The 23,274-nt window shown below is 36.6% G+C and overlaps 1 protein-coding gene across 1 annotated transcript; it reads right to left on the reverse strand.

Moving 5' to 3' along the window:
* Positions 1-5,179: 5,179 nt before the first annotated feature.
* Positions 5,180-23,016, reverse strand: LOC138332859 (tRNA-uridine aminocarboxypropyltransferase 2-like). The gene is made up of 5 exons (XM_069280824.1): positions 22,829-23,016; positions 15,954-16,044; positions 11,130-11,224; positions 7,357-7,543; positions 5,180-5,314 (listed from the first exon to the last, which is right to left on the reverse strand). The coding sequence occupies exons 1-5, from the start codon at positions 22,936-22,938 to the stop codon at positions 5,180-5,182; spliced, it is 618 nt and encodes a 205-aa protein (XP_069136925.1). The 5' UTR covers positions 22,939-23,016.
* Between the last annotated feature and the right edge of the window lie 258 nt (positions 23,017-23,274).

Consider the following 23,274-nt stretch of genomic DNA (forward strand, 5'->3'; position numbering starts at 1 on the left):
CCGCCCCTCCTGCCCCCGGGGGGTCAGAGCCAAAAATTTATACAAGTTCTGTTCCCCTTCCCCCACGGATGTTTGTGGCCAAATTTGGTTACAATCCATGTAGAACTCTAGGACAAGTAGCGATTGATAGAATTTATCTCTATTTCCCCTATTGGGCCCTGCCCCTCCTGCCCCCTGGGGGTCAGAGCCAAAATTTATACAAGTTCTGTTCTCCTACCCCCAAGGATGTTTGTGGCCAAATTTGGTTACATTTCATTCAGAACTCTACGACAAGTAGCGATTTAAAGGATTTACCTCTATTTCCCCTATTGGGCCCCGCCCCTCCTGCCCCGGGGGATCAGAGCCAAAATTTTATACAAGTTCTGTTCCCCCTCTCCCCAAGGATGTTTGTGGCCAAATTTGGTTACATTTTCATTCAGAACTCTATACACAAGTAGCGATTTTAAAGGATTTTACCTCTATTTCCCCTATTGGGCCCCCGACCCACCTCCTGCCCCCGTGGGTGGGGGGCCAGAGCCAAAATTTATACAAGTTCTGTTCCCCTTCCCCCAATGGATGTTTGTGGCCAAATTTTGGTTAACTACATTTCCAATCACACAACTCTTTGACTAGTAGCGATTTTAAAGGATTTACCTCTATTTCCCCTATTGGGCCCCGCCCCTCCTGCCCCTGGGGGGATCAGAGCCAAAATTTATACAAGTTCTGTTCCCCTTCCCCCAAGGATGTTTGTGGCCAAATTTGGTTACAATCCATGTAGAACTCTATGACAAGTAGCGATTTAAAGGATTTACCTCTATTTCCCCTATTGGGCCCCACCCCTCCTGCCCCACGGGGGGCCAGAGCCAAAATTTATACAAGTTCTGTTCCCCTTCCCCCAAGGATGTTTGTGGTCAAAAAATTTGGTTACATTTCATTCAGAACTCTACGACAAGTAGCGATTTAAAGGATTTACCTCTATTTCCCCTATTGGGCCCCGCCCCTCCTGCCCCCCGGGGGGTCAGAGCCAAAATTTATACAAGTTCTGTTCCCCTTCCCCCAAAGGATGTTTGTGGCCAAAATTTGGGTACATTCCATTCACAACTCTATGACTAGTAGCGATTTTAAAGGATTTACCCTCTATTTTCCCCTATTGGGCCCCGCCCCTCCTGCCCCTGGGGATCAGAGCCAAAAATTTATACAAGTTACTGTTCCCCTTCCCCCAAAGGATGTTTGTGGCTGATTTTGGTTACATTCCATGGGGGGGGGGCCAAAGAACTCTAGGACAAGTAGCGATTTTTAAAGGAGGGTTATCCTCTATTTCCCCTATTGGGCCCCCGCCCCTCCTGTCCCTGGGGTATTTCCAGGTGGGGGGGGGGGGGGGGGGGGGATTCCCATCAGAGCCAAAAAATTTATACAAGTTCTGTTCCCCTTCCCCCAAGGATGTTTTGTGGCCAAATTTGGTTACATTTCATTTCAAGAACTCTACGACAAGTAGCGATTTAAAGGATTATTTACTCTCTTATTTCCCCTATTGGGCGCCCGCCCCTCCTGCCCCCGGCGGGGCAGAGCCAAAATTTATACAAGCTTTCTGTTCCCCCTTCCCCCCCTAGGATGTTTGTGGCCAAATTTGTGTTACAATCCATTGCAGGACTCTATGACTAGTAGCGATTTTAAAAGATTTTACCTCTATTTCCCCTATTGGGCCCCGCCCCTCCATCCTGCCCCTGGGGGATCAGAGCCCAAAATTTATACAAGTTCTGTTCCCCTTTCCCCCAAGGATGTTTCCATTTTGTGGCTGATATTTTGGTTACAATCCATGCCAAACATCTAGGACTAGTAGATATTTTTAAAGGATTTACCTCTATATCCCCTATGGGCCCCGCCCATCCTGCCCCTGGGGGGTCAGAGCGCAAAATTGTATACAAGTTCTGTTCCCCCTCCCCCAAGGATGTTTTTTTTTTTTTGTGGCCAAATTTGGTTTTACCAATCCCATGCAGAAACTCTATGACTAGTTATAGCGATTTAATAGGATATATCTACTATTTCCCCTGATTGGGGCCCCGCCCCTCCTGCCCCTGGGGGATCAGAGCCAAAATTTTTATACAAGTTCTGTTCCCTTCCCCCAAGGATGTTTGTGGCTGATTTTGGTTACAATCCATGCCCAAACTCTAGGACAGTAGCGGACTTTTTTAAAGGATTTTACCTCTATTTCCCCTAATGGGCCCCCCGCCCCTCCTGCCCTGGGGGGTTACTGAGAGCCCAAAATTTATACAAGTTCTGTTCCCCCCTCCCCAAGGATGTTTGTAGCTAAAATTTGGTTACAATCCATGCAGAAACTCTAGGACAAGTAATTTATAGGAAAATGTTGTCGGACGGAACGACGGACGGTACGGACGAGACGGGACGACGGTCGACGGCCCAGAGAGCCGCCGCGCCATGACATAAGCTCACCGGCAATTTCGGGCCACCCAGGTGAGCTTAAAAAGTTGAAATCATGTTGGCACAAAGAGTGTTTTTGAACAGCTATTCCTTGTATTGAATTGTGTTTTATGGTAATGATGCCTTTTGTATGCGAATTTGAAGTGTTTGGGATTAATATACGAAAATAACCCTAATAAGGGAGGATATACTCAGTCATGTATAGAGTAATTGCATTTTGGCTTTTCAAGCATTATCTCATGGAATTTATTCTTAATTTTGTCAATATCTGGATCCGGTTCACCAGTATTCTCACTTATCGTGTATGTTGTGCATAGTGGTCACAACGTGTTTCATGACAGGTTTCCTATTAGGAATTTGTGCTCTGTGATGTTATTTATGTGTTTTAATCTCACTCGAATCATTCTCTAATATGCTATGTTTGACAGTAGGAATCAATACACAAAGCGTCTTTTGGGAAAATTAATTGACCGTTTCTCCTTTTTAGTGATGTATTGGCTTTAAACGTATTTTTAACGCAGTGTTATCTTTTAGCTAAATCCTTCTTAGCAGTTCTCAATACGGTTACTAACGCTTGCCGTCTAGTAAATCTAGCGTCGATTGTATATCAAGTTTTTAGTATAAAAGTGGCTGCATTTACTGGTTGGCTTCTCCTGTATATTTGGGTATATTATCACTTTTGTATTTACACTTGTTATATTCCATTCTTTGGCCTAGGGTTTTGAAAGTGTTTAGTGTGAGGATATTTTTTAAGCTTACGCACACAGTCTGTAATTAATTCAGTATATTTAAAATATTCATCATTTGAGCTGTTGCACTGTGTTAGTTATAGTCACCTGTATGCACGTGGTTATAGTGCACAAACATATTTCTACAGACAAAATGGATAACCGCTACGTTGTATGCCAGCAGCAGAAGGTGATAATAGTTGACTGTGCTACCAACTATACCATCAAAGCTATTAACAGTCTTTTGACTTCACAGCAATCATTTTTTAAACCAAAACTAATGGCTCTAAATGTATTAATGGAAGTTTTGATGTTGGATGATCATATGAGGCTTATACAAGTGGCCCATTGGGCCTTTAACAAGCATAATGACTATTTGGCACAAAGCAACACCTCTAAAGTAAATAGTTAATGAGAAACAATATAATGCTATTATAACAAAAGAACTCCTTTTAATTGATGAAGTTCTGGGGATCTGAGATATTTGAAGAAATCTAGACCTATGGTATGAAGGTCTCAGTGATCCTCAACCTTGCATTCAAGTCCAATATCCCATTCTTAGCGGGGGGGGCCTCATAGTTATTTAACAAAGTCCTTTAAAGATTTTTGCACTAGTTGTTTCCATGTGATATTCGATATGATAATGACTCTATGATTCTTCCCATTGAACAAAAGTGGTAGCCATGTTCCATCCAGCCATGGTCTCACTGGCCCAATTTTTGTTACCTGGGAGCACCTATTTCGAGTACTTGTGAACGAAGTTCTGTTTTAAAGATTTGAGCAGTTTTGACACCCGTGAATATTGAGTGCAGAATTCAATGGTCATCTCTTGAACAAAAAACCCTTGTTAGCCCGTCATTCCTGCAATGTACACTGGCCATATATCAGGTCTGTTGGACTCTTGGTTTAGTACAAGAAGTTGTTTATAAGATTTATAGCCTATCTGACCCTCGTGACCTTGGAAAATAAAAAAAAAAAAGAAGAGATCCAAGGTCTATTTCATTTTAACACAATTTTTAGCCCTTTCTTCCTGCTATGTCACAAGCCACAATATGAGTACAATTGGCCTTTTGGTTTTTGAGATAATCGTTTTATGATTTTCTGCCTATTTTAAAACCCCTCCCTGTGACCCTTAGACCTTGAATGTCAAAGGTCATACCATTTGAACTAAAACTTCGTAGCCATTCATTCCAGATGTCACTGGCCAAAATATCTGGTCTGTTAGGCCTCATTGGTTTTTTTTCATCAAGAAGTTGTTTAAAGATTTTTGCCTATCTGACCCTGTGACCTTGAAAGAGATCAAGGTCATGCATTTAAACAAACTTTTTAGCCTTTCATCCAGAATGTCCACAAGCCAATATGAGTACACATTGGACTTTTTGGTTCTTGAGAAATCGTTATTAGATTGTTAGCCTTTTTAACCCCTGTGTACCTTGAATGAATGTCAAGGTCATTCATTTGAACAAATTATCGTAGCCATTCCATCCCAGGCATGTCACAGGCCAAATATCAGGTCTGTAGGCCTCTTGGTTTTTTCACAAGAAGTTGTTTAAAGATTTTAGCCTATTTGACCGCTTGTGATCTTGAATGGAGATCAAGGTCATTCATTTGAAACAAACTTATTAGCCCTTCATCCCATAATATGTCACAAGCCCAAGATGAGTACCTGGGCCTTTTGGTTCTTGATAAGATGTTGTTTAAAGTACTTTTGCCTTTTTGACCCCTGTGATCTTGAATGGAGATCAAGGTCATTTCATTTGAACATTCATCCTCGGTTGTTGAGAAAAAATCGTTTGAATGAAAAGTCTACGCATGGCGGACAGCTGATGGCGCACGACAACAGCATGAAGCATGGTGACAATAGGTCATCCTGACCCTTTAGATGACCTAGAAATCATAGAAATTCCTTTAACTAATCCCAAAATTTTAATTCATCAAATATTTTTACTCTGTATTCTTGTCAAATATAGCATGTTGGTTTTAAAAATACCAAACGAAGACATTTTTAGAGAAAGCTCGGATATTTAGTTACCTCAAAATATATCGGGTCGATTTTCCAAAAACACTGATATAGCTACAGCTGCAGATTCCAGCGTAGAGAGAGCAGAGTCTGTGGGCTGTGTCCGGATCACATACTTACTGATAGGGGTTGTCAGATTTATCTGTACCTACAATATCGACAGACAGATCGTTAATTAGATAATTTATATTTGTACCTACAATATCAGACATATTGTTCATTAGATAATTTATCTGTACCTATAATATCAGAAAGATCGTTAATAAGATAATTTATCTGTACCTACAATATCAGAAAGATCTCGTTTAATTTAGGATCATTTGTATGTAGATATAGAAAATACCGGAATATCTGTTTTTTAAAGAAGCGCCACCGCTGACCAATCAGGTTATTTTGTTCACACCTATCACAAAAACGCTGCAGTCAGGATACGATTGTAGTACCTTTTCTTCAAGTTACAAAAGTTTACTTAATTTTACACAATTACCGCCCTTGAAACAGTTTGGAGCTGCTAATGTTGCTTCAAGTTGAAAAATATATGAAAAATTATTCAATTGCATACCGGAAAAAATTCCGTTGGCACTATTATACTAGTATGATATGAAAGTTACGGTTGTGCGCAGTGACCCAAAGGCAAAATAACAGTGTTTTTTATTTATTTGTTATTGTGTTAATGAGACGTATAGTATATAACGTTTATTTTTTAAACTTTAATATTGTTCAAATTAACTGAATATCTTTGTACCTACAATATCAGACGAGACAGATCTTTAATTAAGATCATTTATCTGTACCTACAATATCAGACAGACAGATCGTTAATTAGATCATTTATCTGTACCTATAATATCAGACAGATCGTTAATTAGATCATTAGACAGATCATTTAATAAGATCATTTATCTGTACCTATAATATCAGAAAGATCGTTAATTAGATCATTTATCTGTGTACCTACAATATCAGACAGACAGATCGTTAATTAGATCATTTATCTGTACCTACAATATCAGACAGATCATTAATTTAGATCATTTATCTGTACCTACAATATCAGAAAGATCGTTAATTAGATCATTTGTCTGTACTACAATATCAGACAGACAGATCGTTAATTAGAATAATTTATCTGTACCTACAATATCAGACAGACAGATTCGTTAATTAGATCATTTTATCTGTACCTACAATGTCAGACAGACAGATCGTTAATTAGATCATTTATCTTGGTACCTACAATATCACAGTACAGACAGATCGATAATTAGATCATTTATCTGTACCTACAATATCAGACAGACAGATCGTTAATTAGATCATTTATCTGTACCTATCAATATCAGACAGATCGTTATTTAGATCATTTATCTGTACCTTACAATATCAGACAGACAGATCGTTAATTAGATCATTTTATCTGTACCTACAATATCAGACAGACAGATCATTAATTAGATCATTAATCTGTACCTGGAACAAACAGAATCAGATTTAGATTGTGTTTCTTTGTATTACAAACAACATTTTTGTATGATACAACCTTTTAAGATTGTATGTTTTATGTATTACATACAACCTTTTAAGATTGTATGTGTTTCTCTGTATTTCATACAACCTTTTAAGATTGTATGGGGTTCTTTGTATTACATACAACCTTTTAAGATTGTATGTGTGACTTTGTATTACACAAAACCTTTTAAGATTGTATATGGTTCTTTGTATTACATACAACATTTTAAGATTGTATGTGTTTCTCTGTATTACGTAAAACCTTTAAAGATTATATGTGGTTCTTTGTATTATATACAACATTTTAAGATTGTATGTGTGTCTTTGTATTACATACAACCTTTTAAGATTGTATGTGTTTCTCTGTATTACATACGACCTTTTAAGATTGTATATGGTTCTTTGTATTACCTACAACATTTTAAGATTGTATATGTTTCTTTGTATTACATAAATCTTTTTTTATTTTAAAATTAATAAAGATAAGCTATACATCTTTGACATAATATGAGAATATTTTGCAGTATTTATATAGACCCAGTCTGGTATCTTACACTTATATGTATATATGTTTTATACATGTACAATGTACATAATACAATTTATTGAAGTGAAATGAGTAGCAGATTTAATTCTAAGGCCCTGTTATGGACATTTAAGATAGTAAAAGATTTATCACACCTTTCTTGGGTAGGACAGTATTTTGTTTGCACAATAAATATTCTTTGCCTGTGCCCAGGTGCCGTCCAATATCACCAGGTTATAAGTGTGGTATTGGAGGGGAAGATTCTGGATGTCTGTAGCATCATCTCCAGGGTAAAGGAGGAGAGTGTTGGCAGCTTTCAGAATCTCATTAACTTCAGGATACCTAAAACACCAAAATATTTACTTCTTTATTTCCAAATCACTGGTGCCAACGATCCACTCCACACATGGGTGTTGACTGTCATCATGAGTAATGGCACTGGTGATAATAACTGCTACAGTACTGAATGCGTCTAACATTCCCTCAAACGCGTTCCAGATTCGTTTGCGTTTCTTTCGTTTAGTTTTGTTTGCGTTTTGTTTGGTCGACCGTTTTTCGTTTGCGTTTCGCGTTTTCGTTCGTTTGTGTTTTGATTCGTTTGAGCTTTCGTTCTTTTGCATTTGCGTGCGTTTGCGTTCCAATTCATTTACTGGATTTTATTCATTGATATTGGATAAGGAATGGTTGACTGTGCATGTGTTGGCTAATTAACTAAAAGTGGAGTCCATTGACGGTGTAGGCCAATAAATTTACATGTTCTAGACATTATAGCAAACATACACAAATAAAATTTTAAAAAAAAAATTCCTTTTGTATCAAGACATTAATTAAATTTGGTACATGTAACGTACACACATTGTTTAATAGTAAGGATCATTTGTATACCTTTCTGCTCCAGGTTGATAGGTACATTGTACATGTGCACTTGTTAAAACACACCCGCAGGGCTCGATAAAGTGGAATGAAGGGTTACAGACAGGTGTGAACTCACACCACAGGACGTCGTACTGCTGGTCATAATAACTCACTGGTGCATACATTATAAAATCAAAGTACTCAAAGTACTGCAAATACAACGCAGCATGCAGATACAGAAAAATTAGAATGAAATTAAATGAATTTGATGAATTCAGTACTGCCATCAAGTCCTGTTGATTATATGACATTTGATACACCACTCTGGTTTTGTGAAAAAAATAATTAATTCTTGATGAATATTTGACCAATCCGTATAAAAACATCAAGCTGTTAGGCAGATGCACCATTCTCCAGAAAACAGATACTGTAGGTCCTGGAAAATTAAGTTTGATTGAAGGCTTTTTGCATATCTATCAGCAGTCTAATGTCTGGTGGTAGGGTGACCGACTTTGATATCAATTATTTCAAGAATATTCAACTAATGTATATAATTTGTTTGAAATTCTTCTTAATAAAAATTCCTACATAAATTAAACAATTTCAAAATAAAGAAAGCATTTAAGTCTTATATTCATCAAAAATGAGTTTTTGTCCTACACTCTTGACTTTTGTGTTGCACAGTTATGTATGTATTGTGAAACCATGCACACATGAGGGCAGCCTTATCAATAATCATTTTAAAACATAACTATAATGTACACAGAAAGAAACTCAGATAAGTTTACTTTTAACTCTGAGATCTAGATCTGTAAGCCTTAAGTAATTCCAATTTGTATTGTCATTAACAGTGTTTATGTAAGTTGGACATAGGAGTGTGTACACATGTAGAGTAGGTGTGTGTATATTCTACACAGAGGCTGTGTGAATTCCACTAATCAGAAAGCAGGCTTCCCATGACTGCATACACACAAATGCAGTAATGGGAATGCCACATTTTGATTGGTCCGAAGGAGGAGTCACAACCAGATGTTGATTGTATGTACATGTATACAGATGTAGACACAGTTTAGGGAGTATGTGTGTGTATATTATACAGAGGCTGTGTCAATTCCACCAATCATAAGGCAAGCTTCCCATGACAGCATACTGCAGTAAAGGGAATGCAACATTTTGATTGGCCAAAAGGAATATTGTTCAATAAATAGGGATTTTTATGAATGGAAGTTTATGAATGGAATGGTTTAAGAGGTCACCACTAGATGTCATTATAGGGCATGTCCTACTCAGTTCTACACATCATGGTAAACCGGATAGCATTAATACAAACGCTAGTCGCATTGTATTAAAAATCATATTCGACTCAGCACTGTAAGCATTGGATCACATTATTTTCTAGTGATACACACTATTTTGATAATAAAATAACACAATTAATAATATCTCAACCATCGCTTAATATAGTATTTAAAATGAATATTTTTTTTACATATTTTATGAAAAATTAAGAACGGACCAAAGTCAATAGATATTAAATCATAATTGACGTATATATATACATAATCGTACAACATGAACTGACAGTTGATACATTCAACTGTATTTCTGTATTTATACACGTATTCCTCAATGATATGATTGATCATTGTATTTTTGGTATGCGTGCACGTTGTGACTTAATACCTAGGTCATGCTTGAATGCCATTCTGCGTACATTAGATCTAGTGCTCAGGCACCCGGACTGATATTGTATAATGTTTTTTAATTCTGTTTCTCTTACGCAAGGCTGGGTGATTTTATAAATATTTATTAGAACCATAGCAAATACAGTCTATGGTCACTTGGGTTAGGAAGCGATAGTACAATGTATATGTATACTTATATAATTAGGACCTAGGATGATGTGAAATACTTAGGACCTAGGATGATGTGAAATAACTTAAATATAATCTGCTGAGTAACACTGTAAATGTCTTTGACTGGTACTAAAAGTTATCCGTTTCGTCACTTTCTTTTATTGACTACATAAACCTATTTCGCATTGTATTGTTCCGGAGGTTTCCAAATTCGATCAGATGCTTAGAATATCGTGATCGATGCAAGAGTTTGTACGCCCCTTGAAGTTTACACAAAATGAACGTGGTTAGCACTGTTTAATGTCGTATTTACAGGAGAAAATCGCTGATAGTTTTTTCTTATTTTTGAAAGGTTGGTGTCACTAAATCACAGCAAAATCTATTAAACGGTATAAGACAGTGACTTCCGGTATCACGTGCGCAGTTGGAACCTGCGCATAGCGGATGTACACAGACTCCACATCCGACAAGGAAAACAATAGAGCGAGAGTACGCTCACCCTAAAAAATGTAGAAATGCTTGAATATATATACGTAATCACATACTTATTGGTAATATATTTATAACAATTACATATTTTCTAAGACAAGATATATTTTTCATATGCGAACGTGAAATAGACATCGCTTTCAGAATCCGGATCACTAAGCTACCAGAGTCCCGATCGACATTTATGATCACATTCTGGCCTTCCGGTCACGCTTTAACTTTGTTTACGTTTTTTCGTTTTCCATTTGTGTTATTCGTTTAGCGCTTGAAGAAACACGTTTTTTCGTTTTACGCTATTCATTTTTGTTCTTTTTTCGTTTAACATTTCGTTTGCGTTTTGCATTTGCGCTCGTTTCGAGGGAACGTTTACACGCTTCAAGTACTGTATATGCAGTTCAAGAGGGGGATCTGCCTTCAAAAGCTATCATTTTATTTTGTAATAAATCTAATCTATTTATCTCATAATCCCCTTGATATCCAGTGATTTCGCCCGTGTAATATTTTTGTGTATGTCACTTGTGTAATATAACCTGCAGCAATATTGCCATTGGATGGCAATCCATTGTAACGTCAGACAAAAAACAATAAATTGACTTCTTAGACTCTTTTCATAAAATCTCATATGAAATGAACACTCATTGAAGATCCTATATATTTTAATTATGTCATTATATAATTTAATATCTTTAATTCTGTAATTGAATAATTTAAAAAAAAATTGTTTTTACCTATGTTCAGAGAACTTCTTGCCCACAAAGATGCGACATTTTCCAGGAACCAGTCCTTGACATAACATAGGAGCTGTCTTCAGTCGTCTGGATGTCTGAATGATAATAAACAATGTACATTTTGTATTACAGGAGTTGTCTTCAGTCGTCTGGATGTCTGAATGATAATAAACAATGTACATTTTGTATTACAGGAGTTGTCTTCAGTCGTCTGGATGTCTGAATGATAATAAACAATGTACATTTTGTATTACAGGAGTTGTCTTCAGTCGTCTGGATGTCTGAATGATAATAAACAATGTACATTTTGTATTACAGGAGTTGTCTTAAGTCGTCTGGATGTCTGAATGATAATAAACAATGTATGTACAGGAGTTGTCTTCAGTCGTCTGGATGTCTGAATGATAATAAACAATGTACATTTTGTATTACAGGAGTTGTCTTCAGTCGTCTGGATGTCTGAATGATAATAAACAATGTACATTTTGTATTACAGGAGTTGTCTTCAGTCGTCTGGATGTCTGAATGATAATAAACAATGTACATTTTGTATTACAGGAGTTGTCTTAAGTCGTCTGGATGTCTGAATGATAATAAACAATGTATTACAGGAGTTGTCTTCAGTCGTCTGGATGTCTGAATGATAATAAACAATGTACATTTTGTATTACAGGAGTTGTCTTCAGTCGTCTGGATGTCTGAATGATAATAAACAATGTATTACAGGAGTTGTCTTCAGTCGTCTGGATATCTGAATGATAATAAACAATGTACATTTTGTATTACAGGAGTTGTCTTAAGTCGTCTGGATGTCTGAATGATAATAAACAATGTATTACAGGAGTTGTCTTCAGTCGTCTGGATATCTGAATGATAATAAACAATGTACATTTTGTATTACAGGAGTTGTCTTAAGTCGTCTGGATGTCTGAATGATAATAAACAATGTATTACAGGAGTTGTCTTCAGTCGTCTGGATGTCTGAATGATAATAAACAATGTACATTTTGTATTACAGGAGTTGTCTTAAGTCGTCTGGATGTCTGAATGATAATAAACAATGTACATTTTGTATTACAGGAGTTGTCTTCAGTCGTCTGGATGTCTGAATGATAATAAACAATGTACATTTTGTATTACAGGAGTTGTCTTAAGTCGTCTGGATGTCTGAATGATAATAAACAATGTATTACAGGAGTTGTCTTCAGTCGTCTGGATGTCTGAATGATAATAAACAATGTACATTTTGTATTACAGGAGTTGTCTTAAGTTGTCAAGGTGACTAAATAATAATAGATAATGTATTACAAATACTGCTACATCATAGGTACAAACCTAGACTGCATGTTTCTGACTGATCATGAACAGGATACAGTTACATTGTCAAATCTTTATATCCATCAGGTGTGTGCTAAATAAAACAGCAGCTTTATTAATATTATGACAGTACAGTATGACGTCCTGACTGAACGATATTTAACAATAAACACAATCGACAAAACGTTAGGACAAGATGTCCCTTTTCATAGTTTAAAATGAATATTGTATTTAATATACATGTATTTGTACTAAATATTAGTGGTAGTGTAGCCTTTGTGTAACTCATCCTACAACATACGAAATGAAAATTACTCTAGGTCTACTGTCAATGTCTACTCATCCTAAAACATACAAAAAGAGAATTACTCTAGGTCTACTGTCAATGTCTACTCATCCTAAAACATACGAAAAGAGAATTACTGTAGGTCTACTGTCAATGCCTACTCATCCTACAACATACAAAAAGAGAATTACTCTAGGTCTACTGTCAATGTCTACTCATCCTACAACATACGAAATGAGAATTACTCTAGGTCTACTGTCAATGTCTACTCATCCTTTAACATACGAAATGAGAATTCCTCTAGGTCTACTGTCAATGTCTACTCATCCTACAACATACGAAATGAAAATTACTCTAGGTCTACTGTCAATGTCTACTCATCCTACAAAATATGAAATGAGAATTACTGTAGGTCTACTGTCAATATCTACTCATCCTACAGCATACGAAATGAGAATTCCTCTAGGTCTACTGTCAATATCTACTCATCCTACAACATACAAAATGAAAATTACTCTAAGTCTACTGTCAATGTCTACTCATCCTACAACATACGAAATGAGAATTACCCTAGGTCTACTGTTAATGTCTACTCATCCTACAACATACGAAATGGAAATTACTCTAAGTCTACTGTCAATGTCTACTCATCCTACAACATACGAAATGAGAATTACTCTAGGTCTACTGTCAATATCTACTCATCCTACAACATACAAAATGAAAATTACTCTAAGTCTACTGTCAATGTCTACTCATCCTTTAACATACGAAATGAGAATTACCCTAGGTCTACTTTCAATGTCTACTCATCCTACAACATATGAAATGAGAATTCCTCTAGGTCTACTGTCAATGTCTACTCATCCTACAACATACAAAATGAGAATTAATCTAGGTCTACTGTCAATGTCTACTCATCCTACAACATACAAAATGAAAATTACTGTAAGTCTACTGTCAATGTCTACTCATCCTACAACATACGAAATGAGAATTACTGTAGGTCTACTGTCAATGTCTACTCATCCTACAACATACGAAATGAGAATTACTCTAAGTCTACTGTCAATGTCTACTCATCCTACAACATACGAAATGAGAATTACTCTAAGTCTACTGTCAATGTCTACTCATCCTACAACATACGAAATGAAAATTACTCTAGGTCTACTGTCAATGTCTACTCATCCTTTAACATACGAAATGAGAATTACCCTAGGTCTACTTTCAATGTCTACTCATCCTACAACATATGAAATGAGAATTCCTCTAGGTCTACTGTCAATGTCTACTCATCCTACAACATACGAAATGAGAATTCCTCTAGGTCTACTGTCAATGTCTACTCATCCTTTAACATACGAAATGAGAATTCCTCTAGGTCTACTTTCAATGTCTACGCATCCTACAACATATGAAATGAGAATTCCTCTAGGTCTACTGTCAATGTCTACTCATCCTAAAACATACGAAATGAAAATTACTCTAGGTCTACTGTCAATGTCTACTCATCCTACAACATACGAAATGAGAATTACTCTAGGTCTACTGTCAATGTCTACTCATCCTAAAACATACGAAATGAAAATTACTCTAGGTCTACTGTCAATGTCTACTCATCCTACAACATACCAAATGAGAATTACTCTAAGTCTACTGTCAATGTCTACTCATCCTACAACATACGAAATGAGAATTACTGTAGGTCTACTGACAATGTCTGCTCATCCTACAACATACGAAATGAGAATTACTCTAAGTCTACTGTCAATGTCTACTCATCCTACAACATACAAAATGAAAATTATTCTAAGCCTACTGTCAATGTCTACTCATCCTACAAGAATTACTCTAAGTCTACTATCAATGTCCACTCATCCTACAACACACTAAATGAAAATTACTCTAGGTCTACTGTCAATGTCTACTCATCCTACAACATATGAAATGAGAATTACTCTAGGTCTACTGTCAATGTCTACTCATCCAACAAGAATTACTCTAAGTCTACTATCAATGTCCACTCATCCTACAACACACTAAATGAAAATTACTCTAGGTCTACTGTCAATGTCTACTCATCCTACAACATACGAATCGAGAATTACTCTAGGTCTACTGTCAATGTCTACTCATCCTACAAGAATTACTCTAAGTCTACTATCAATGTCTACTCATCCTACAACATACGAAATGAGAATTACTCTAGGTCTACTGTCAATGTCTACTCATCCAACAAGAATTACTCTAAGTCTACTATCAATGTCCACTCATCCTACAACACACTAAATGAAAATTACTCTAGGTCTACTGTCAATGTCTACTCATCCTACAACATACGAATCGAGAATTACTCTAGGTCTACTGTCAATGTCTACTCATCCAACAAGAATTACTCTAAGTCTACTGTCAATGTCTACTCATCCTACAACATACGAAATGAGAATTACTCTAGGTCTACTGTCAATGTTTACTCATCCTACAACTACGAAATGAGAATTCCTCTAGGTCTACAGTCAATGTCTACTCATCCTACAACATACAAAATGAGAAATTACTCTAGGTCTACTGTCAATGTCTACTCATCCTACAACATACGAAATGAGAATTACTCTAGGTCTACTGTCAATGTCTACTCATCCTACAACATACGAAATGAGAATTCCTCTAGGTCTACTGTCAATATCTACTCATCCTACAACATACAAAATGAGAATTACCCTAGGTCTACTGTCAATGTCTACTCATCCTACAATATACGAAATGAGAATTACTCTAGGTCTACTGTCAATGTCTACTCATCCTACAACATACAAAATGAGAATTACTCTAAGTCTACTGTCAATGTTTACTCATCCTACAACATACAAAATGAGAATTACTCTAGGTCTACTATCAATGTCTAAATTGTTGAGAGATTGGAGAACACATTTACATGATCCTTACGAACCTGTTATAATCAGCTTTCATTCATGTATATAAACTACCAATTATTCAAATGTCACATTTGAATTGTGCTGACTTCTATCTGTGTTACAAAAGAATAATTAACTGTTCCATGTATTCACAAAGTTTGCCAACACAACACTATAATAAATACAGTATATTAACTCCTATTTTTTATGCAGTTAGGTATTTTAAATTTGACATTCCTTGGAGATTTTCTATTTATATACATGTATAACATTTAATTGGTAGAATATCATCAAAAGAAATACCTCGTATGGATGTTGTAGAATGTAGATATTTGTTTTCACATCCAGTCGCTCTTTAGGTAGATAAGGACACCAACAAACAGTTATGGGGCGGCTACAACATACACAGCATTACGTATTTATTTGTATATTGCATGCTTTTGCAAACTGGACTTTACATTAAAACATATGTAAAATATATTGTTTAGCAGATGTGTCAAATCTAATCTATATGAAATGCAATTTTGGGATAGAAATAATTAAATTTTGTCTCCCCCTCCATTATTTTTAACAGTTGTCAGAGACATGAAAAACCTCAAAAATAATACTTATTGTTAGAGATGTCTCAGTAAAATATAAATCAATGTTTTAGGTGAAAAAAATTCTCAGTAAATCAAAACCCACAAGTCACAACAAGATTTGGGATCCTATGTTGTGTAAGACATATTCAAAGTCACACTTATAGGAGATTACAAAATAATAACATTTTAAAAATCATTACTAAAAACATTCATAAAAAGTAAACCCTTGAAAGGTATAGTGAACAGTGATAGCTTTAGAATATTCCACCTGCTGGCAAGGGAGAATGACGTTGTAGTTGCACTCGCAGTCACATGTTTTAATTTGCTTAAAGCTGACAATGCAAGTTAAAAAGTATTCAATTAGATTTAAAAAAAATAAATAAATATAATAAGTCTTGTATTTCAAAAACGTTTAATGAGACATTCCCCTGTTGAGGTCAGCCATTTTTGTTTTTCTCTCTACCAGTATTCAGACGCGCTCACCGACCCCTATATAAAGCGCTTGAATTAATTGACACACGTGCGCTCAGTCATGTATACATATATATTCACCTAGCTGTTGTTCACTGTGTATCACCTACTTATACGTAAACAAAGGTCTTACCTATAAAGCTGTGTGGCTTGTTTTAGCAAGAAAACATGTCAACTCCTCAAAGCTGAAGGCTGTCATTTAGATGTTTCACAAAATGAACTTTCCACACAAGTGAATAGAAATCCAAAAATAATCCATCAACACATCTCCACGTATACTATCTTACCCAATGTACATGTACTCAACTGGCCACGTGCACGTGCCCAACTGTTTCGCACAAGTGACACTTTATATATAAACTACCCAAGGACGTATATGAGAAGGATAAGTCACACTGGGTTTTGGGGGAGTACAAGGCAGGCGCTTTTGTGTTTGTGCACTGACCGTGACGTTGAGCGACGACTGATTTTCCTTTGATATCTGCCGGCGCAGCCTTTGATGTAGCTTGCGGGTGCGAGGGTTACCGTCTTACTTTCTGAAGCGGGCCGTCGTTTCATGAGCTGTCATATTTTTTTTAACGAAAATTTAAGACATATTCTCTAAATTATCCGTCCTTAAAACAAGTTATAAGCGTTGTGAAATTTAATAAACTTTACATTGGTGTTTCGTTTGACTCGATAAGACAAGTATTTGTTGAGAAAAACGGTTTTTATTCCCGGTTATAGGCGTCTCGCGTGGTGTTTAGTATTGTAAAGAGACAGTCACGAATCCTTCTCGCTTATAAATCCTTGAACTACCGAAGACACACAAGTGTACATGTACATGTGAAATCTAGTGTATATTTATCAGTGTTTTATTAGCTTGTAATTGACATATTTTAGGATCTAGCTGACAATATTACTTTAATGAAACCTTGTCAGGTGAGTGCAGTGTTTACTTTTAGTTTGACAATATTTTCTGCTATTAGAATTTTCAAGTTTGTTTACATTATAATCAAAAGGGATCTTGCACGTGGAAAGAAGGTATGAGTTCATTCATTACTTTTTATTCAACTGATATATATAGATCTATGATTTTTTTATGGAAAGTTTATTTGAGAAAACATTGAACATTCTAATCATTTTATTCTTAAGGCACAGCCGCAGGTTACACATAAAAAGTCATCTTGGGAATATTGTACAGTAGATCTAGAGCTGGTCAGGTGTTAGTTATTACACCTTGAACAGCGATCGTTCAACTGATTGCATGTATGTGTGTGATTCACACACTTTATATAGGGGTTGGAAGGCGTGTTGTACATTTTGTATCCAAGCAAAGTTAAAAGAAAATGGTGACTGCCCTTCCTTTGAAACGCAAGGGGTAGGCTAGTCTCGGAACGAATTTTGAAGAAAGAAAACTTTATCATAATTTTTTTAATCTCAAATGCATATATTTTTTAACTTGCATTGTCTTGCTTTAAAGTGAAGAGTAAAAGTATATTCTAGGCTATATTGTTTTTATGTATTCAATATCAGCAATTCAGCAAGGCTATGATTGTCATGAAAAAATGGTTTCTTGCAGTAATTCAATGCACACAATATTACCAATACAAAAAGGAATATGTACATCAATAAGGAAAAATCGTCTGATAGCATAACTCTTCATTTTATCTGTCATATAAACTGCATTCAACAATGCATGTATATAATTATTATACAACTATTTCATTTGGTAATTGTTTATAAAACAAACAAAACAAGAGGCCCAGAGGGCCTGTATCGCTCACCTGGTTTTTTGTTAGTAATTATCACAAGACTCAGACAATTAGAAAAATAAGCACAAAATTGACTCCCAAAGTTTAATTTTGAATCACAACCATACAATGATGCTATTGATACCATACAAATATGCTATCCAATACATAGGTTCAGAGACAAAGTAATTTATATGAAAATAGTAGCCTAATTGACCTTTTGACCTCGCATCTATTGCCGTCTAAGGCCCCGGGGGTCAGCCCTATCATTTGTACAATTTCAAATCCCAACCCTATAAGGATGCTACCATTGCATTATAAGTGCTCTTCCATTCTTAGTTGCAGAGAAGAAGTCGTTTATATGGAAATAGCTAAATTGACCCCTTTTGACCCCACCCATCAGGCCCCCGGGGGGTCAGCCCCATCATTTGCAAAATTTTGAATCCAAACCCTATAAGGATGTTACCATTGCATTATGAGCGTAATCCCATGTTTAGTTGCAGACAAAAAGTCATTTATATGGAAATTGACCACTTTTGACCCCGCCCCTCAGGCCCCCGGGGGGTCAGCCCTATCATGTGCACAATTTTGAATTCCCACACTATAAGGATACTACCATTGTATTATGGGTGCTATACCGTGCTTAGTTTCAGAGAAGAAGTCGTTTATATGGAAATAGCCAAATTGGCCACTTTCGACCCCGCCCCTCAGGCCCCCTTGGGGTCAGCCCCATCATTTGCACAATTTTGAATCCCCACCCTATAAATATGCTACCATTGCATTATGGGTGCTATACCATGCTTAGTTTCAGAGAAGAAGTCGTTTATATGGAAATAGCCAAATTGGCCCCTTTTGACCCCGCCCCTCAGGCCCCCTGGGGGTCAGCCCCATCATTTGTACAATTTTGAATCCCCACCCTATAAGGATGCTACTATTGCATTATGGGTGCTATCCCATGCTTGGTTTCAGAGAAGAAGTCGTTTATATGGAAATAGCCAAATTGACCCCTTTTGGACCCCACCCCTCAGGCCCCTGGGGGGTCAGCCACATCATTTGTACAATTTTTAATCCCTACCCTATAACGATACTACCATTGCATTATGAGTGCTATTTTATGCTTAGTTTCAGAGAAGAAGTCGTTTATATGGAAATAGCCAAATTGACCCCATTTGACCCCGCCCCTCAGGCCCCCGGGGGGTCAGCCCCATCATTTGTACAATTTTGAATCCCCACCCTATAAGGATGCTACCATTGCATTATGGGTGCTATCCCATGCTTGGTTTCAGAGAAGAAGTCGTTTATATGGAAATAGCCAAATGGACCCCATTTGACCCCGCCCCTCAGGCCCCCGGGGGGTCAGCCCCATCATTTGTACAATTTTGAATCCCCACCCTATAAGGATGCTACCATTGCATTATGGGTGCTATCCCATGCTTGGTTTCAGAGAAGAAGTCGTTTATATGGAAATAGCCAAATTGACCCCTTTTGGCCCCGCCCCTCAGGCCCCTGGGGGGTCAGACCCATCATTTGTACAATTTTCAGTTAGTAGCCCATAAGGATGCTACCAGCCAAATTTTGTTGAAATCCGACCAGCGGTTATGGAGAAGAAGTCGATTGTTGACGGACGGACGGACGGACGGACGACGGACGACGGACGACGGACGACGGACGCCGGACGCCACGGTATGGCATAAGCTCACCTTGGTCCTTCGGACCAGGTGAGCTAAAAATGATAGATTAGGTGCTTTACTTTAATATATATATAGGCTCTGCAACCTATGTTACAACAGGTTGGGGACACTCCCGTATATGCAGGATAGTCTTACATTTGAGTAATAGTCCTGTATTTGAGGGATACATTTATTACGCAAATGCAGGATTTTGTGAAATGAAAATGGATAAAGTTGTTTTAAAAAAATGTGTATCAAAAAAGGGCATCATAACCTTTAGATAGACATATAACTGATGGAAGACTCCATGTTTTTGTGTCTGAACTATTGAATTCTATTATCTCACTTTGTCACAAAATGACAATTTAGGTGCTCTCCAGTGTATAGCCATTAGGGGAATTTAGTACAAATGTCATGATTGATTGAATTTTACCTGTGTTCTATTTTTAACCCCATAGTAAGCAATAGAGGTGATTTTGTTTGTGACTTGTACAAACATTTAGATAATGAAATTTGTTTCCATTTGAGTAATAATGTGGAAAGTTGTATAAGTGATGTTGCCATGTGAAAATTATGATGCCCTTTTTTGATAGACATGTTTAAAAACAACTTAATCCGTTTTCATTTCACAGAATCCTGCATTTGCGTTACAAAATTATCCCTCATATACAGGACTGTTACGTACTCAAATGCAGGACTATCCTGCATATACTGGAGTGTCCCAAAACTGTTACAAGTCCCTGTGCCTCACTCTACCTCTTCTGAAAGAATCATATAGATGTATTTAGAAGGTGGTTTATTCCACTATTTTGGTTGAATCAGGACTTTCTCGAGCTCCCTGACCTGTCCATACAAATGTATGATATTCTGAAGGTAAAACTGTCAGTACAGTGGGCCAGCTGCAGTCGGCCTATAGACAGATACACAGGTTGGGGAAAACCACTAACTTGCGTATTAAACGCAAACTGGAGTATTATACCCCAATTTGTTACTAAAAATAGATAAAAATGCTCTAAAATGATTTTTTTCCCAAATATTTTCACAAATCACATTCATTTTAACTTTGAAACAGAATACAAATGCAAAATCATATTTATGTGCATGTCGGAAAGTATTGAAAATAGATGCAATACTCAGGCTTAGACACTAACTTTATTTGCTTAGGAGACCTCCGGGCTCCTTTGATGATAAAAGTGGGGGCCCTGATGGAAATCAGGGGGCCCTGGATTTTGATCAAATTAAATATCGATATTTTTAATTTTTCTAGAACAATCATATATTGATGAATGAAGTAATTTCTTCCTTTTCGGAGATGTTTTTCCTTTGAACCAATTTAGATTCAGTAGGTTTAATAAAAGAAAATCACACAAAAATTGATCGTTGATTGTTCATATTTATTTTCAATTTTCCATTAAAAGCTTAAATGCTTTCCTTTGTAACTGCAACAAGTCTTGTTTGCATATATTATCGAATTCATCATCATCATCAGATTCTTCATTTTTTCATATATTTGATTACTTTGTTGTATTTCCTGAGAGGTTTTTGTTTTTTTCGCTGGTGGAGGAGTTAATTCCCAACCATCTACTCAAAAAAGACATCTTGGAATGTAATCAAAGTCTTTCCGACGCTTATGATAGGAAGGGATTGGATTGTATTTATAACAAGCGTTTCGGTGATGCCGCTAACATCAAAGATTCACGTACCTTATTCGTTCGTTACACGTTTGCGAGAGTGCGACTGAATTATTAGTGCTCGTAGTTAGATCGGTAGACACTCGACATAATGCAAATTCAGTGGATTACCTGTTCTTAATATTATTTTTCTTGTAAAAATAGTCAGGGGCCCGCCGGGCCACAAACGGCAGACAATCAGGGGGCCCGTAGCAAATTTAAGGGGCCTCGGGCCCCCGGTCTTACGTTAGTGTCGATGGCTGAATACTTTGAGAAGTAACAAACGCTTCTGCTGCATAAATTTCAGTAATATGTACTTTATCTTGGCATATATTAATGCGATTTTTTGAAAAGTATAGCAAAAGTTGAGATTTCAGCGATTTAGGCTATTTTTAGGAACAAATCCATACTCCAATTGGGGTATAATACTCTAGTTTGTGTATAATACGCAAGTTGGTGGTTTTCCCCGACCTGATACATGTACAGCCTTGTGCCAAAAGTCTTTGTATTTTTTTATTTTTCCCTATGTATTCTATGTATCTTTTACATTTTTTCTTAGATTTTTCCTGATCTCATCTAGGCGTGGATTTTAATCAAATTTGGCATTATTGTAGAAAATTATCTACCCTTTCAGCTCATAATATTTACATAATTTTCCTTTATGCACTTTTGAGAAAACCATATTTCATAACTTTATCGTTGCCATTTTGGTAAGAATAAAGAAGAAAATGACGTCAAAAGTTTAAGTGGTGCACAAAAAAAAATATATTTTGAAAACAAAATATCGGAAAATTATACAAATATTTTGAGCTGAAAGTGTAGATAATTTTCTACAAGTATGCCAAAATTGGTTAAAATCTGCCAATAGATGAGATCAGGAAAAATAAAAGAAAACATGTAAAATTACATAGAATATATAGGGAAAAATAAAAATTACGAAGACTTTTGGCACACGTTACTGTATGATCGAACCCTCTTCACTGACTCTATATCGTACAACACATACAGTACATGTACAGACGTTATCGAAGTATGAAACGATGAACATCTTACCCGCATCTCGAACACATAGATCTCCTCTCTGATTCAACCACTTCGTCCTCAATAGGATAATTACAAAATTCTGTAAGGTCATTCTCGCAATCGTCTTCGGCGGTAGCCATGTTACTCTATATCACTTGGACGCTTGAAAAACTAAATGGAGAAACATCGTCAGGAAAACGATCCGGGGTTTCTGCTTCTGCCGTTTGAGTTGCCCCAGTCCAAGGATTTATAAGTGAGAAGGATTCGTGTCTGTCCTCTTTACACTACTAAACACCACGCGAGACGCTTATGAACCGGGAATAAAAACCGTTTTTCTCAACAAATACTTGTCTTCTCGAGTCAAACGAAACGCCAATGTAAAGTAAATTAAATTTCACAACGTTTACTGTATAACTTGCTTTAAAGACGGAAGATTTAGAAGAAATGTCTTAAACTATCGTTTAAAAAATACGACC

Source organism: Argopecten irradians, chromosome 10 (genome assembly GCF_041381155.1).
Source record: "Argopecten irradians isolate NY chromosome 10, Ai_NY, whole genome shotgun sequence".
In the NCBI taxonomy this organism is placed as follows: Eukaryota; Metazoa; Mollusca; class Bivalvia; order Pectinida; family Pectinidae; genus Argopecten; species Argopecten irradians.